Source organism: Centruroides vittatus, unplaced genomic scaffold (genome assembly GCF_030686945.1).
Source record: "Centruroides vittatus isolate TY-2023 unplaced genomic scaffold, ASM3068694v2 contig_732, whole genome shotgun sequence".
Taxonomy (NCBI): Eukaryota; Metazoa; Arthropoda; class Arachnida; order Scorpiones; family Buthidae; genus Centruroides; species Centruroides vittatus.
The window spans coordinates 70648-88057 of NW_027122469.1; the positions used below are offsets into that span (position 1 = coordinate 70648).

Below are 17410 nucleotides of genomic sequence, written 5' to 3' on the forward strand. Positions count from 1 at the left end.
ATCAATAATAAAGTTTAAATATATCTTGAAAAATGTGTGTCAAACTTTCATTGGTTTCGTGACATAATTTTGCTTTAGTTTTGTATTTGCTTTTCGGTTTCTATAAAACAATTTCAAGAATTATCTGTGTAAATTGAATTGTTACATTTTATAAACTTCCTTGTATAATATAAACAGTACGAATTTTTAATTACTTTGTTTGTATTGTTTAGGATAATTCAAAATCTTCATACAAAATGCAGAACACCCGAACGGATTTCCCTATAAAGTGTTTGTATAATTAACACAAGACAGGGTTAATATTAATATATTCGAAATAAGTGAACACGAAGTGCTTAGAGTGAAAGTGTATTCACATACGTGATATTGTGTAATGTATAAGTGACTGTAAGTTGCGTTACCTGTCATTGTTTAACTTCAGCTGGCTCTGTATTGTTTCTAGTGTTATAAAACCAGTTCATACAGTTAATATTAATTAACTTAAAAAAGTTAAGTCAATATACTAAATTTCTATTTAATAAGATTTGCAATAAAAATTAAAAAATAGTCATAATGTAAAAACGATAATAGCCTACGAAAATAGAAAAACCGAATCTAAAACTTTAAACCATATTATTAATAACAATAAGACAATTATGAATGTTTTAGTTTTACTCAAGACAAGAGGGATGCGAATAGATTGAATATTATTATCCAAGATCATATTAAACGCACAAAAAATTATAGAAAATACACGTAAAAATAATACGTATAAAAGACACAGAGAAAAAATTTCGCTTTACACTTGAAACAATATACTGTGAAACCTCGTTAAATTCAAGTTTATTGTGTCAAAAGTGTCCACTTCGTGTTAAAATGTTTCTAGGTAATAAATTTAATATTCGGTACTTTCCAATTTTTGTGTGGCTGATAATTTCCTGGTATTAGTCAGTTTTTCAAGAAACTATTCACTGAATAATTACAAAAATAGAGCCTTTTAGGGCATTCTTAAGATACCGGATTTTACCATATCAATAAAAGAATTCGATAGTATGTTTTAATTTTTGTATTTGCATTGTTTTCTACTTGAAGGAAACCCGTAGAGTTTGTGTATTTTAATCGTATGTATTCAAACGAAATATAAGAGAAAACGAAGCTGAAGAAGCGGGGGATACAAAGAATAATAGGTTCGAGTTAAAAGTACTGACAACTTCGATTTATCAAGACCATATTATATAGGAAACATTATATACAATAATCGGCACCAGCAGATGATTTGCCTTAACATATTTCAACTTAACGTATTTCGACTTAACGAAATTTTACAATTTTTACAAAAACATGTAACACATTACAGCAATAGTAAGTAATCTTTTTCTAAGCTTTTAAATTTGATACTAAGTATTTTAAACTAACAATCGTTTGTTAGAAGTTGGTTTATCATTAAGTTTTTGTAGATTGAAGATGATCGGCAAATTACTGGTCCGAAATTTATGGAAATATAAAAAATGTTATAAGAAGTTTTTTGTGAATAATTCTTGGCATCGGGTGATAAGGACATTATAAGTTTCTTTAATTCTCTAAAAATACTTCTAGGTTGTCAGAATCGACGGCCGGATGGCCGAGCGGTAAAGGTGGCAGCCTACCGCTCTGGGGGACCCGGGATCGAATCCGAGCGGGTCGAATAATCCCCAGGAATTTTTCGGGGGGTGGTCCGTTCGGATATGTCGGGCCCCGTCCCTCACCACCCGGTCGCCCCATTGTGGGCCTGGCCGAACCCATAATGGGCCTACTAAAAGAGGCCCTCTTGGTGCCCACAGGGCGGAAAGAGTTAAAAAAAAAAAAGTTGTCAGAATAATCAGAATGCAAACTTTTAAATACAGATTATTTGTATTGATATACCGATAGTCAAAAAACAAGCAAAATAATTCAAAGGTTTGCATGAAAATGTTAATTATTTTCGTAACAATGATTCTACTATTTCATAGTAGAATCATTGTTACGAAAAACATTCATTATATGCACTTATATGCAGAACGATGATTATACACGAAATCTCAAACAATAGACCGAGCGTTATATTCGCTCCCTTACAAAAGAAAATTTAACACAATAACTATGTAGCTATTGCGAATATTCACAATATACAAAATACTTAGGCCGAAAAATCGGTAAATTCAAACACTTGTAAACAAAAAATAGTACAGAAACAGATACGTATAATAATAGCACACCAATATGATAAACCTCATTACAGTAGAACCTCGCTTAACGAGCACCTCGCACAGCGATTATTTCGCATAACGAGCAAAACAAATTGCAAAATTAGCTTCGCTTAACGAGCGATATTTCGCATAACGAGTGATGAGGAGAGGGAAAGTCCCGAATTGTGCATATCCGGCACACTCCATCAGTCTGTGTTTAACACTCGTTCTGCTAGCATCTTAGTGTTGCTTGTGATTACATATTTTTCCAAACTTGTGTTTACACATTTTACTTATAAACATCAACAACCATAGCCCATTATATAATAAACACGTTAAACGATATGCCAAATTCTTGAATCATTAAATTTAATGACTGATTCCGAATTAAATTTTAGAAATTTCTGAATTAAAAATTAACTATTTATAATTATTAAATTTAATACTAGATGGAAACATAACTGCCTACCTCTAGTCAAATTAATTAGTTTCTAATATTTAATTACAGCTTTTACATAACCCAAGAATTTGGCATATCGTTTGGAGTGTTTATCAAACATATTAGCTGTGCTTTTTTTTGTTTCTACAAATCAAATTCTCATTCCAGGATGGTTCATTCCGCGCTAGAAGAAAAAATGATGATTCACGGTTCTTAACAGTGTATATTGTACAATATTTTTCGAATAAACGTTATACATAAAACATTTGAGCATTTTTTCGGCGTAGAATGCATTATCGTATTTTACATTAATTTCTATGGGAAAAATTGTTTGCTTAACGAGTGTTTCGCATTACGAGTAAGACTCTGAAACGAATTATAGTCGTTAAGCGAGGTTCCACTGTACATCGTCTCATTATTTTCAATGACTTGAATTTCCACCAGCATAACGCATCACATCGGTATGAAATGTATTTCGTATTTACATAATAATAACAGAAATTAACATTAGTAAGTTTATGAAAATGCATTACGTTATATTATGTTGTGTTATTAGTTGTGAAGATATTTCGAAATTATTTTATTACTAACTTAAAAGGCTGCATTAATATAGATATTAAACATAAGTTGAAAAATATCTGAAACAAAATCAAAAATTTACCTAAAAACTGCTTTTTATCTGAATATTGCACATCTATAATTTCACATTTGCATCTTGTCACCCTCAAATCAAACTTGGATAGATAATTTTTAAATCCCGATTCGACATCATTCCAACTGTGAATCAATGTAATTGTGTCAAGTATATCTTCAGTCTGAAAACAAATGTAATTTTCTACTGTGTTGACATCAGTTTTATTCAAAAATATCGATAAGCTACCTTTATGTACTTCTTCCATTCTTCGTTGGCACTAAGATCCCGTATAACAGCAAACAAAAGACATTTTGTGAAAAAAATAAAAATAAAATATCCTCCGGGCTTTAAAATTGACGAAATGGCGAAAAACAATTTCTGAAAATCATTTACGAAGTTGAAGGCGTAAAAAGACACAACTTTATCGTATTTTCGAATTTCTTTGAAATCGGGTCTAGAAACCACAAATTACAAATTATAATTGATACTTTAAGCTAACGTAAAAATTAATTTATCAAGATAATTACTTTTCGTAAATTATTTCGCTAATATTTTGTGTTCTTTATTTATTGTACTAATTACTGTTATATTATGACTATTTTATTATTACTATTGACTTTTAAATTCTGTACTTAAACATGTAAAAATAATACTCATATACTTACTTGTGTGTGATATCTTGAGTCTTATATTCTATTTTTTCATGGAAATATGTTTTTCTGGCATACTCGATGTAACAAGGATTTATATCTATAGCAACGATTTTCTTCACTTTTGGACATTTTGGCAAGAGAATATTTTTGGTGGTTCTTCCAGGACCACATCCAATATCTAAAATAATATCGTCGTCGGACCATTCCATGGATGGAAAATGTAAATCTAGAGAAAAAGTCACGTATCGAGACAGTATTATCGAGCATAGTTTTTCATAATCTTTAGCCGTTCCTTCCATAACGTCTGAAATTAAAAGTAAATATTCAAGTTCGTGAAACCGAAAGGAGAGGGTCGTGAGGAAAGAAGAAGCGAATATTGAATAAAAGTAAACTGTAAACTGTCACCCAGAATTACCAAGAAACCGAAACTATAAACGCGACAATCGTGACAAATGACGCTGTACAAATTTTAACGTTACGCTAATGCAGGGACGGCCAAACCGCGGCCAAACATCATTACCGCTGGATCCAGCGCGGATGTATTTTTGGTGCAATAAAGTGTTATCTATCTATCTATCCATCCAGCAATTTATGGGCTTTTTAAAGAAATAAAATATTTTCTAAAATACTTAAGGAACTTTTATTATTTAGACTGGTCACTATAAATCAGTAGAACTTCTTACACATTTAGGTAGTCTACTTAACTTTGGTTCGGTTTAACACTTGAGATAGATATAATTAACTTTAAATGTTTAGTTAGATTAAAATTATAATTATAATGTATAATGTAAATAATAGCAAATATAATACTACTAATTAATTTATATTAATTAATATATTATAATAATGTAAGGACAGATAATCAGTGGCTAAGTGGCTATCAGTCTTACCAGTTTTCTTATATAGGCTCTACATATCAGTCTGTAGTTATTTATAAGTAATTTAATTATTAGTGTTAGTAAAGTAGTGAGTAAGTAATTAGTAGTAGTCTAGTAATTAGTTATTATTATCACAATCATGAATCACGCACATTCATATCATCGTATGTCTAAGATATTGATACTCATTAATTTAATTAAGTATTTAACTAACTAGGTAGTCTCAGTTTCTCACCAATTTTCACAATAAAATTGCCTAGCCTAGCCCACTAACCATTTAGAGAATAAAAACTCTTACATAATAGAATTAGAGTAGAAGTTATAAAATATTAGCGGGTGGGCCCGGCGTTGCTCGGGCAAAAGTAACAATATTGAAGATTAAGATAAGACCTTACCTGTTTTCACAGAACGTTAAAATTGGGTCCCCCTGTTTCTAGACTAATTAGAGAATTTTTAGATGGATCTAAAAATATGTTTGATTTCCTGCAAAAACGAAAAAAACTGCATCTGCGTCTTGCACGTCGCTTTCTCTTAACAATTCCATTATTGAAAATTCCATTGTTACGTAACACTTTCATTGTTGACACTTCCATTGTTGACAATTCTGTTGTTACGTAACACTTCCATCGTTACTTAACACTTCCATTGTTGACGGAAGTGTTAAGCCTTAATCCTGTCCCTCTCCCCCGTAGGTGGGAATTTCGAAAAATCCCTTCTTAGTTTGCATTCTGGTGATGTACCCTAAGGGTGCGACTATGCAGACGCGAGCGAGCGAGAATATGTGGCGAGAAGAGGCGAGACGCGATAATTATTAAAACCTGTCAGATATGTGCGAGAACCAGAAATTCGCTCTCGCCAGCGTTATTTCTCGCTTCTTGATTGTGCAAGGTTTTTCGTTGCGAAAACTAAATCGCTCGCAACCTCTCGCTCGCTCTAATTTCGTGTCTGCATAGTCGTACCCTAACTGTGTACCAAATTTCCACTTTCAACTCCTAACCGTTTGGGCTCTGCGCTGATTATTATTATTATTATTATCAACTCGTCTCGATTATATATGTTACCGGCAAAACCCGATTTCACGCCAAACTAGTTTTGCCTAGGCCAAACTAGTTTGGCATAAGCGTGTCAGGCCAAACTAGTTTAAAATAATTATTCAAGTATATGAATGATTAAATATATTAATGGGTGGTTTAAAGTGTACCTAGGTAACCCCAATGGCAGCACTTCCGACTGTTCGTGCTTTTGACAGACTCCTCCCGGAGGGGAGCCGCCGGCAGGCCGCCCAGTGTTTAACGTCACTAGTTATTGATTCACGGTAGTTCTTGAATAAAAGCAAACAAAGAAACAGTATCAACAGTAAAATATCAATTATATGAATAAATATTGTTCATCTAATTAATTGCCTTTTAATTTTATTTTAACCATTAATATATTTAACCATTCATATACTTGAATAATTATTTTAAACTAGTTTGGCCTGACACGCTTACGCCAAACTAGTTTGGCCTAGCAAAACTAGTTTGGCATAAAATAGGGTTTTGCCGGTAACATATATATCAGCGGTTCCCAACCTTTTTTTGTCCAGGGACCACTTTGATTTCATTGTTGTTAGCAGGGATCACAAGGTTTAAGAAAAATAAAAAATAAATTGTGTCAATCTAAAAATAAACTTTAATCAAAACTTTTAACATAAGTAATCGTTAAACTCAAGAGTAACGTGCTTTAACAGTACTATTATAATAGAAAACAACATTTTTAGTAAAAATTAAATTCAGTTTGTATCAATGTGGGAATAATAATTTAAATTGAATAAAAGTTTTAAATCTTTTGCGGACCATATTTTAGCTCTTGCGGACTACTGGTGGTCCGCGGACCACTGGTTGGGAACCGCTGATATATATAGATTAATCTTGTCTTGAATAAAGTATTTTAAAAGATTAAATAAAATTAAATCAATCACTTCTGTTATTTTTTTGACTTTTCTGAAAGTCGGATCTCAAGAAACAAATTGTATTGATGGTGTTTGTCTCCCAACCTACTTCTCTACTCTACCTTGTATTTAAATATTAATATTAATTTTTTTTTCTTCCAGCGGTTCTAAATTATTTAAATTAATTAATTAAAATTATAAACATTAAAGTTAATAAGAGATGGCGCCTAACTCTTCCCTCTATAGCCAAATTGGTTACGTAATTTATTTAGTAATTAGCTATATCTAGCCCGATAGAATTTCGGCATTTGGTTTGTGTCTAAAAAAATGTTCATTATATGATTCGAATGATATTAATGCTTATTAATTCAAACAATTTATTCTAATGAAAAATTATATTCAATAAACCGATTTAAAAATATTCTGTTATTCTTGAAATCATTTAAATTTACTCTTTAATTTTACGTTATTTAAAATCGCAGTGAAGTTGGTGAATATCGAATTTATATATTAAAGTATTACAAAGTATGACTATTCCGTTCCTAGATAAGTACACCCTCAAATCTCAATTTTGCAGTTATTCGTGGATTCTGAATATTAGTTTCCTAACAAAATATGTACAAAAAATTTTTTATTATAAACTTATTTATAATAAAATATTACATTATCACATAACTATATATCCCACATAATTATATTCATAATAAATAACTTACAAGCTGAAATAATATTTCTTTTTATAATAAATGTTTACATTATTTATGTTTTAGAAACATTTTGCTATAATTTTATTCTTACCTCGAAACAGAATTCAGCAATTTCGGCTGTTGTTAAAAATAATTGGGCGTCTTCTCTTTTTTATCTGTGCTTTGCACTGCATTGATTATTACAATAGAGCGATAATAATTTATGATGATAATGATGACGAAATTGATATCAATATCTATTTAAAAATGTCATTGCACTAGTTTATCTTTATTGTTTTTAGTTTTATATTCCCAACATAAATAGTTTTCGATATGGAAACTAAAATCAATTGTAAAATGTTTTCATTTTATTTGATACTATCAGATAAGTCTGGCGTTGCCCGAGCAAAATATAAGAACAAACAATAAGATTATTACATTATTTCGTATACCTAACCCTTCTGTGGGGCTAGTCGGGAGTATCGAATCGGGACTTACTCAATACTACTTAATCGGCTTCCTGCTGGCAAAACAGGCCCGCAGTAATCATTTAGGATGGCTCCCCTAGATTTTTAAGAACAAAGGTCTGTAAAGATCGCCTGAAAGTTGTCTTCTCCTGACACCAGCCCTATTATAGCGTTAGGCACGCTAACATTCGTTTGCAATTAATTTCGAGTGGAAGGTGCGCGTGTAAGTTGGAAAGGCTGTCGATCGGGCTGAGTCAGAGAAGAATCCATTTTAACAAATAACAATAAAATTTAATAAAACGAATAAATGAATGAAATACAATTATTTGGATTACAAATAGATTTCTTATATACTAAGACATATCTCGCAGAGAGAGAGAGAGTTTACAAAATTTTAACAGTATATACTACTTTAGTAACACTTTTCTTCGTTTCATTTATGTTCTTTATAATGAGGGAAGGTTGTATCTTCTATGGCGCATTATTAGATATCGACGTCTTCTCCAGGCTCTATTATAAGATCTTACAGTGGCGTGCCGTCATTGGAAGCGATGGAAGCGCCGCTTCCACCTTCCAATGACCTTCCCTTGTATTTTATAAAATATAAATTTTCATATTTTAACGTACAGCATTAATTAAAATTAATTTTTTATTATAACTGCATTATGTATCTTTTACAAATTTCTATACTACATGTGAAAAAAACGATAAGATTGCTATTGTATATTCGAATAATTCGGTGGCGGAAGGAATGTCCAAACCGAGTCAGTTTCCAATTAGCCAGATTATATAGACATTGGCGCATGCGGTTTACAGAGCACCAACCTCACCTGGTTTAGCTGGTAAAAGCGACACACGCATAAAGCATCTAATATTATATCCCGGACCGGTTGTGTGCTGTTAGCCGCCTGCCTGCTACATGTTTGGCCGCCCTCGCCCGATTACGTGAATCGTGATAGACTAGATCAACGGCGGGCAACCCCCGGCCCACGGGCCAGCTACGGCTCGCGAAAAGTTTCTATCCGGCCCGCGAGATCTTTAATAAATTATTAAATTGGAAAAATAACTAATTAATAGTTGTTTTTCTAATTCTTTGTAATTTTCGAAAACGATAAGAGAAATAAATGTAGTAATTAACTTTTTATTTATTTATTTCATATTTGCAGACTAAAAAAACTACAAGTCACAAGAAGGCGTCAATTGACTACTACGGCCCGCGGAAAAAACGAAAAATTTATTCTGGCCCATGTTATAAAAAAGGTTGCCCACCCTAGACTAGATTTATAACTTAACCCAACAGATAGAAGTTTACTGGCATATTTTTATGATAGTTTTGTATAGTTGACAGAAGTTAAAAAAATCCATTAAAATATTTGATATATTTATTCTGTGTTAATTCTGCTCTCCCATCTTATATTACTTACGGATTTCAATGTTAAACCGATGATATTAAGATTTAGTATGTCCTATCTGTAAGCGTTTGAAACGTTTAAAATTTACAACAGCCTTGTGGGGTCCTTTGAGATATGCTAGTGAGCGACAAAAGAGGCATTTGACATTGACCGGTATCGGCACCCTCGGGATTTGGCACGCACACACCTACCAGGACGTCTCTGATTCCATTCATTAGCCACTCGTAGGAAGCTATTTGACTAAGTAGATTGTTTTAAAATTTAAAAAGTAAAGAATATTTTATGTTATTTTTATGTACCTTTCTTTACAAAGCTATATTTTAATTATATTTTTTTTAAAAGTATATTAATACAATTGAAAAATATATTGTACCAGGTATGTATATCCATCGCAATTTTATTTCACTGAGTAAGTTTTTATATTTTATCTTTAATTTTAGCCCTTATATCGTAGCTAGCGATTCAGAATGTAATTGTGATATTAAAAATACTTTTAGAGAAGTCTACAGTTTTTACTGGCTTATCGAACAAATGAATACAAATGGACCCTAGACCAGTGATTTTTAACAGGGGGGCCGCGGCCCCTTGGGGGTCCATAAGAAGTTTGCTGGGGGGCCGCCGAATTATGCAAAATTGCCTTCGGAATATAATAAAAAGAAAAATGATATATAACCGAATATCGTATTGAAAAGTGAAATAAGAAAGATAAAAAAAAACTAAATAGGAAAACTTTATTTGTTTTTTATTTCTTCCTATTTCTTTCTCCCTTTGTTAGTAGAGAAGAAATAAATGCAAATATGCTACTTACATCGCAGTATTTACTTTTTTTATTCCCAAGTAATTCTAAGAAACCATTAATGCTTGAAATTTTAAAAATAATTATGCAAAAATAGTAGGCTTAGTAGTAGGGTTAGAAAATTTAAATATTTTCACAAAAGTTATGCAAAATCTTTACGAGAAGTTGTGGGTGTTTTAGTTTAGTTTTAGCATCGGCTTTGAATCTAATAATAGTGCATTTCTTTCTTATATTGTGTGTTTAGTTTTAATTATTTATAATTAACCCACAAAAATGAGCAAAAAACAGAAAGGAACATTAGAAAATTTTTTTAAAGTAAGTAATCACGGACCGGGACCTTCAAAAAGAAAATATACTGAAGAAAATACTAGTGAAAGTTCAGACGATGATACAGTGAAAAACGCAACGGAAAAAAAACCACAAGTTCTAAACTAAAGGTATAAAATTAAGCAACATTAAAATTAGAAAATACGATCGTGATTATATCAAGTATGGGTTCGTAAGAATAGAAGTTAAAGGAATTACAAAAATCACAAGAGATCTCGTTAAATTATTTTTTAATATTTTTTGTTTTTTCTGTGAATTTTTAATTGTTTATTTTATTTTTTTGTAAAAAATAAAAACTCATTTATGTTTAATTGTGATGTTTGAATGTTATTTAAATAGAAAATGAAATAATAAAGTTATGATTTACATTTATTTTATAAAAAAATAAAACAATAATAAAAATATCAATTTATTATAGATAATAATTTATATTCGATAATTTATTTTAAAAAATTATGAAATATTTAATGGGCTGCGAGTATAAAAAGGTTAAGAACCACTGCCCTAGACCATCACTGACGCGCAATTAACTGATTGCCCCTGGAAGTCGGCTTCTTACAGAAACACAGTTTCCCTATCATCAAATGTCACCACACGCCACTGGTAACATGACACCTGAAAATGAGTTACTGTAAATGCAAAGCAATCTTTACCAGATTAGAGTTGTTTTGGTCTATTCTTTTCTCACGGTATGGAGACACTTTGATCTATACCAGGGCTTCTTAAACTTTTTTTATTCACGACCCCATTCATGACCGATTTTTTCGCGAACCCCCCCAAAGAAAATATATAAAATAAAAATATATAAATATTTTGTGATGATTTATTGATTAGGTAACAATATATATACATATGAAAAATATAGTTTTAGAATTTGTTTAAAAACATACAGAAATTATATACCCTATTTTTCATCAAAACTGCATTTTTTGGGTACTGAAGATATGCCAAAACGACCTGGACAACTCCATTATACGTCTTCACTCTCCGACGTCCCAGCCAAAAGTGGTCTCACATGTCTTATCTTTTGCCATCCGGGCTACTCCTTTTCTATTGTCTTCTAACACAGTTACTCACAACCCACACTTGGAAGAAGTTTCTAGAAAGTTAAAAACAAAGAGAACAAGAACAAAAGGGAAAGGAAAATATACATATACTGTATATTGAAGATATATACAAATTTGCAAAAATAATAATGGTGTATTACCACAGTTTACTCTTGTGTTACAATGGAACAGAGACAACTGAATACGCTGAAAAGCGACAACACTACACTAATTCACACTACAATCAGTGTTGCTGAATCGTTGTCTCGCTGCACCAGAAGTGACACAAAGCGCAACTCACGAAACCTATGACACAAAGCGCGCCATTTTCAAACTCTCACAAATTATTTTGAATATTTTGCATTAAAATCTCGCGACCTCAAGGTTTTTTTAAACGGCCCCAAATGGAGTCGCGACCCATAGTTTAAGAAGCCCTGATCTATACGAACGAGTTAACATACACATATCACGATTCGGACAGACTTTCACTAAAAATTTCGAACTAACCAAATACATAAATCTCTAAATCCACGGCTAGGACTGAAGTACAGTTACGAACTAAGAGGAATTCGAACTGTCAAATTGATGAGAATATCCTGTATTAAAGATCAAATCAAAATATGCATAATCCTAATTACTGATCGAATAAATTAATATTAACTGTACAGCAAGTATCGATGGAAAAATTTTTCATTGAAGAATGTTGTACATACCTCCTTTAATTATAGATTAACAATTCAGGTATTTATATGAAGTTATGATAATGAAATTCATTAGAACGAAAGCGTGTTTCCAACAAACTTATACATAAAATCTGCTCTGTATATTCAATTAGAAAGTTTCAAATAAAAAATTTCAGCAAAGTCAAAACTTTAAATTTTGTTTTAAAACCTCATTTGCTAATAAATACAGACTAGATAAAATAAACTTTTTTTTATATAGAATTATAAAATTGAAAAAACATTATATCTGAATATGAATATTGTAATGTTTTTTAGTTAAAATTTTCAGAGAATTCAACAAAATTAACAAAATAATTGTAAGTTTAAAACCAGTTTTGCTAAAATCTTTTAATCATTATACATAATTAGAAATTACGTTTCAGAGAAAAATTATTTCCAACTGCGAATACTGTAGTATTTTTTCAAATTCTGCCTTTGCAATGAATTTCTCTGCACATATTTGACATTAATACAGTTTTTCTAAGGAGTAGATCCGAACGTGTTTAATTAAGCTAGCTTTCCTTTCGTGAAAACTTCCGTTTACACTCGTCACAAGTGTGAGGCTTTTTTCTAGTTTATGTGCGAAGATGTCTAATTAAGCTTTTCTTTAGCAAAAACTTCTTTTTACACTCTTCTTGAAGAGTATAAAAAGAAGGCTTTTCTCCAGTGTGAGTCCGAAGATGATTAATTAAGGTTGTTTTTTCCCTAAACTTCTGTTTACATAGGCACAAGTGTAAGGCTTTTCTCCAGCGTGGGTGCGAAGGTGTTTAATTAAGGTTCCCTTTTCTCTAAACTTCTGTTTACACTCATCACAACTGTAAGGCTTTTCTCCAGTGTGGGTGCGAATATGTTTAATTAAGGTTCCCTTTTCTCTAAACTTCTGTTTACACTCATCACAACTGTAAGGCTTTTCTCCAGTATGGGTCCGAAGGTGTGTAATTAAGTGCGTCTTTTGTGTAAATTTTTGTTTACACTCGTCACAACTGTAAGGCTTTTCTCCTGTATGTATTCTTTCATGACATTGCAAATGTTGTTTAGATGTGAAGTTTTTCTTACAGTGTTCACAGGAAAATTTTTTTCGGTTTCTTTTATCTGCAATTAAAAAGAAATTGTTTCAAATAATATTTTAATCTGTGTATAATCAATTAATTTTCTTCAATTACAACAATTATTAAATGCTATTATATTTATTTATTTATTATATTTAACTAAAAATAAACATTTTATATCTAAAAGTAGATTTCTGTATCAAAACACAATAACTAATTTTAGAGATGATAAAGTTCGAATATAAATATATTATATTACTAATATTTTCAACTACAGCTAATCAAAGGCAACATGTTAAAGTAAACAATTCCTGCATAATATTTTTTAAAATGTTTGTATGTCTTTATGCTTTCGCGTTGATCTTTATTTCTATATCCAAGGAATGGATCTCTCTCCTTCTTCGTTTATATTTTAAAATGAAAACCATTGACATAAGTAAAACAATATTTAATACACAATTTCTTTTTTAAACTTGGAAAATTTTTTCTTGTACACTCTGTGCTTCATCCAAACAACAACTGCAAGAAATAACCACAAACATGGAATAAATTGTTTAAAATTTAATCTAATATGATGTTTTAACATTAAAATATTTTACTTATTTTTCTATTTATTCAAATTGTTAAATATAAAATTGTATAATATATTATATTCAGATAAAAAGGATACTTTATTTTTAAAGATTACTTCCTTCATGACACTTTCTTATTAAAAGAATTTAAAACATTCAAGCCTATGAAATGCAAATTCTGAACTGTGAATCGTGGATTTCATTCTTGCAGGACTGGATTTCGTTTATCTCGTGTTTTAGTTTATGTTTTCTGTATTTTCAAGGTGAAAGGTAACTAAATGGAAAAATAAAACATTCTTAAATATCCGAGTAATTTAGCTTATAATTTCTATTTTCTATGCTAAAAATTTTGAAATATACAGCTTCTGTTCTTTAATTATTTGATATTTACAGTGCACACATTTATTAAAATTGCAATAAATTTGTCAGAAATCTACTTTGGTATTCAAACCTTAACTATGATCATATTAATTACGTAAAATTTCTTTTATTAAATTTTTACTTACTACATTAAAAATATACAGCAACGAGTTACTTAACTTACCCGGCAACACCTAAATTTGCGTGTGTATCGCTACTTGTTGTTATATTTTAAAACTGAAAACTTTCTATAATTTTTAATTATTTTAAAATAGCAAAAAAGCTTAATTTTTACGTTAGGGACGAGTTTTATAACTAAAAAAAATTTGTAATTGCTAATAACGAGTAAAATCGTTACTAAGTTTGACCCTTCTGGAGATATCACATACGACCCTCGTTTGTTTCTTCATCCTCTCGACGATTAACGATCAAAATTAAATAGCATCAGGGCCCTAATACACAAAGTTTAAAAATTTCAGAAATTTTCTACAGATTGCATAAGAGATATTCAGCTTCTTACAAGCTAAACAAAACAGTGCCCCCCACAGACACAACATAAACATTCATAGAGAAACAATCCCCCTATATTTTTTTTTTTTTTGTTTAGCATTTCTCGACGTTTCAATGACTCCTGAGTCCAAACATGTAACAATCTGGTGGGTTGTTATTTTTTGAGTTATATATAACAGAACGGGAAAAGTAAAAATGCTTAAAATTGTAATTACTGTACTTAAGAGTTCAATAAATGTATGTACTTGAATTAAACGAAAAATATATGTCTATAATATATATATATAATATAGGCCTATATATACAGTATATGTACAGTGCCGTAACTAGGCAGGAGCTAAAGGTGTACCCGCACCGGGCCCACTTGGAAGGGGAGCCTAAAATGCATGTATTTGTTTTATTATTTTTCCAAACCTAATTAATTAAGGGACCTAAATGCAAATTCTTGCACAGGGCACAGGAATGGTTAGTTACGGCAGTGTATATATAAATAAAGTGAAATCATTCATAAATTATTAAACATCAAATTAAATAATAATAAATCCAATAACTATTTCGAATATTTTGTGCAATTACCTGCAGAAAATCTACCCATTTCGCCTTAATATTCAACACCAAAGTAACATCAAACACGTAGCAACTAGGGATTGCAATTGGTGGATTCCTCATTCAGCAATCCAGCTGGATCCAGCGCATTCTTCGACCTGCTGGATCCGCAAATACTGAATTAACTTTCCAAATAATGGCGCAAAAATCTACGTTGTCGGTGTTGCCGCTTTGCTGACTACTAGACTGCTACTAATTACTTACTCACTACTTTACTAACACTAATAATTAAATTACTTATAAATAAACTATACCTTTATCAATCTAGCAAAATTTAATAAAATAATAACGTATTCAATTGCTTTCAACGATCTTATACTGGTGTTTAAAGATTGGCACAGTAATGAGAGTTAGTTCAGGAAAGAACAAAATTTCTTTATTATATCACCTGTAGTAATAATTTCTGTACACATATTATACGTGTTTCAAGCTAGTATGCCCCTCATCAGCAGTATTACTACCAAACACTAAAAAGTAACAATAACAAAACAAATAAGTTACTGTATAACATAAAATTTTTTAGTAATAAAATACAATTTTAAAACTTACTGTAAATACATATTCCAATTCCGAGTATAACTGGATAATATTTCTCGTTTTACAATTAAACATTTCACTGTATAATTAAAATTAAATAAATAAAGTAAATTATTAAAATCTAACAACATCATGTAAAAATTTCATTAAAAAACTCACATCAAGCTTTCGTTTGCCACCATTCAACGGCGTTATGATAAGAATACTATTAACTATGCTTTTTTTTATAAACGTCATCAAGTATGGTGCTCCAGGATTGGTGGATTATACGATCCAAATTATTGTTTATTCTATTTCTTTTTTTCTTTATGTTTAAATGTTCGTATAATTGACGTTTGTAATTATTTGATTCTTTTTTCTTAATTTTTATAGTATTTTTGTCGATTTGGCACCCATAACTATTGCAGTGTTCTGTGACTGCAGAATTTGCATAATTACCCCTTATTGCACGTATGTGCTCTTTTATTCTTGTGCTTAATTTCTTTTTGTTTCTTCTATATAAGTTTTGCCGGATCACAGCTGCAATTGAATGAATACACAATTTCTTTTTCTTCCATTAAATCTAATTTTTTATCTGACCTATGATATAAATATCTTTTAAATAAATTATTTTTTTGTTAAATGGGAGCAAATCAGATTACCAACACTAAGTTTACCTGTAAGTATAAGCAGGAACCTACAAAAGCACGATGTAATAAAAATAAATAAGATAATTCTGTAATCTGGTATTAAATTTAAGAATTACAAATTAAAGAAATTAGTGAGAAAAAAGAAGAAAGAAAAAATAAAGATAAAGTATACCGGTAAGTTTTTCGAAGAGAAATATAAAAAAACTAATAAAAAAATAGATTACTCTTCACTTAAAGAAAGAGAAGAATGGAGGAAAAACCTGATTGTGAATACAACAAATATTGTAATACCAAGTTCAATAAGAAGAACGATTGAATTGGGAACTAATTTTAATGGACCATCGATAATGAAAAAAGAAGATTTTGCGGTGTTCACTGAGCATGTACTATGGAAAATACCCGAGGAAGAAAGAGAAGTAACAAGGAAAGATATGCAAACCATCATAAAAAATCAAAAACTAAAAAAGTAAACGATAGATAAAGTACAAAATTATAAAAGACATTTACATAACGTTAAAAATTTTTTAATTGAAAATAAATTAGAATTACTCCAAGGGGATAATACAAAACAAACAATAATCATAGAGTCAGAAAAGAAGAATCAAATTATTACAGAATTAATACAAGGAGGTGGATATAAATTATTAGGAAAGGACCCAAGAAAAAGTATGCAAAATGGCTTAAATAAAAAATTAAAAGATATAAAAAAACGAAATCTGATAACCGATGAAGAATTCTAAAAAATTAAAAGTGAAAACAATCGTATACCTAAATTCAATATTAGGGTAAAAATGCATAAAAATCCAGTTAAGTACAGACCTTTAATTGATGTTAAAAATTATGTATATTACAATATAAAAAAAATTTTAAAAAATAAGCTTAATACGTTAGAAATTTCTGATTATAGTTTTAAAAATGTTGATTTATTATTAAATAGATTAAAAAATGATAATATTATAATTAATAAATATACG

General features: G+C 30.4%; 1 protein-coding gene across 1 annotated transcript; it reads right to left on the reverse strand.

The window, feature by feature from the left end:
- Window positions 1-3481: 3481 nt before the first annotated feature.
- Window positions 3482-7550, reverse strand: LOC136980907 (juvenile hormone acid O-methyltransferase-like). Its single transcript, XM_067277108.1, has 3 exons — window positions 7516-7550; window positions 3922-4213; window positions 3482-3710 (listed from the first exon to the last, which is right to left on the reverse strand). Exons 2-3 carry the CDS (start codon window positions 4206-4208, stop codon window positions 3482-3484), a joined length of 516 nt encoding a protein of 171 aa, XP_067133209.1. The 5' UTR covers window positions 4209-4213; window positions 7516-7550.
- Window positions 7551-17410: the final 9860 nt, after the last annotated feature.

Excerpts from the sequence above, each read along its gene's own strand:
- LOC136980907 (XM_067277108.1), bottom strand. The coding sequence starts at position 4,208 with ATGGAAGGAACGGCTAAAGATTATGAAAAACTATGCTCGATAATACTG. Across the intron at positions 3,711-3,921 it reads ACTCAAGATATCACACACAA|ACCCGATTTCAAAGAAATTC; the intron begins GTAAGTATATGA and ends TGTGGTTTCTAG.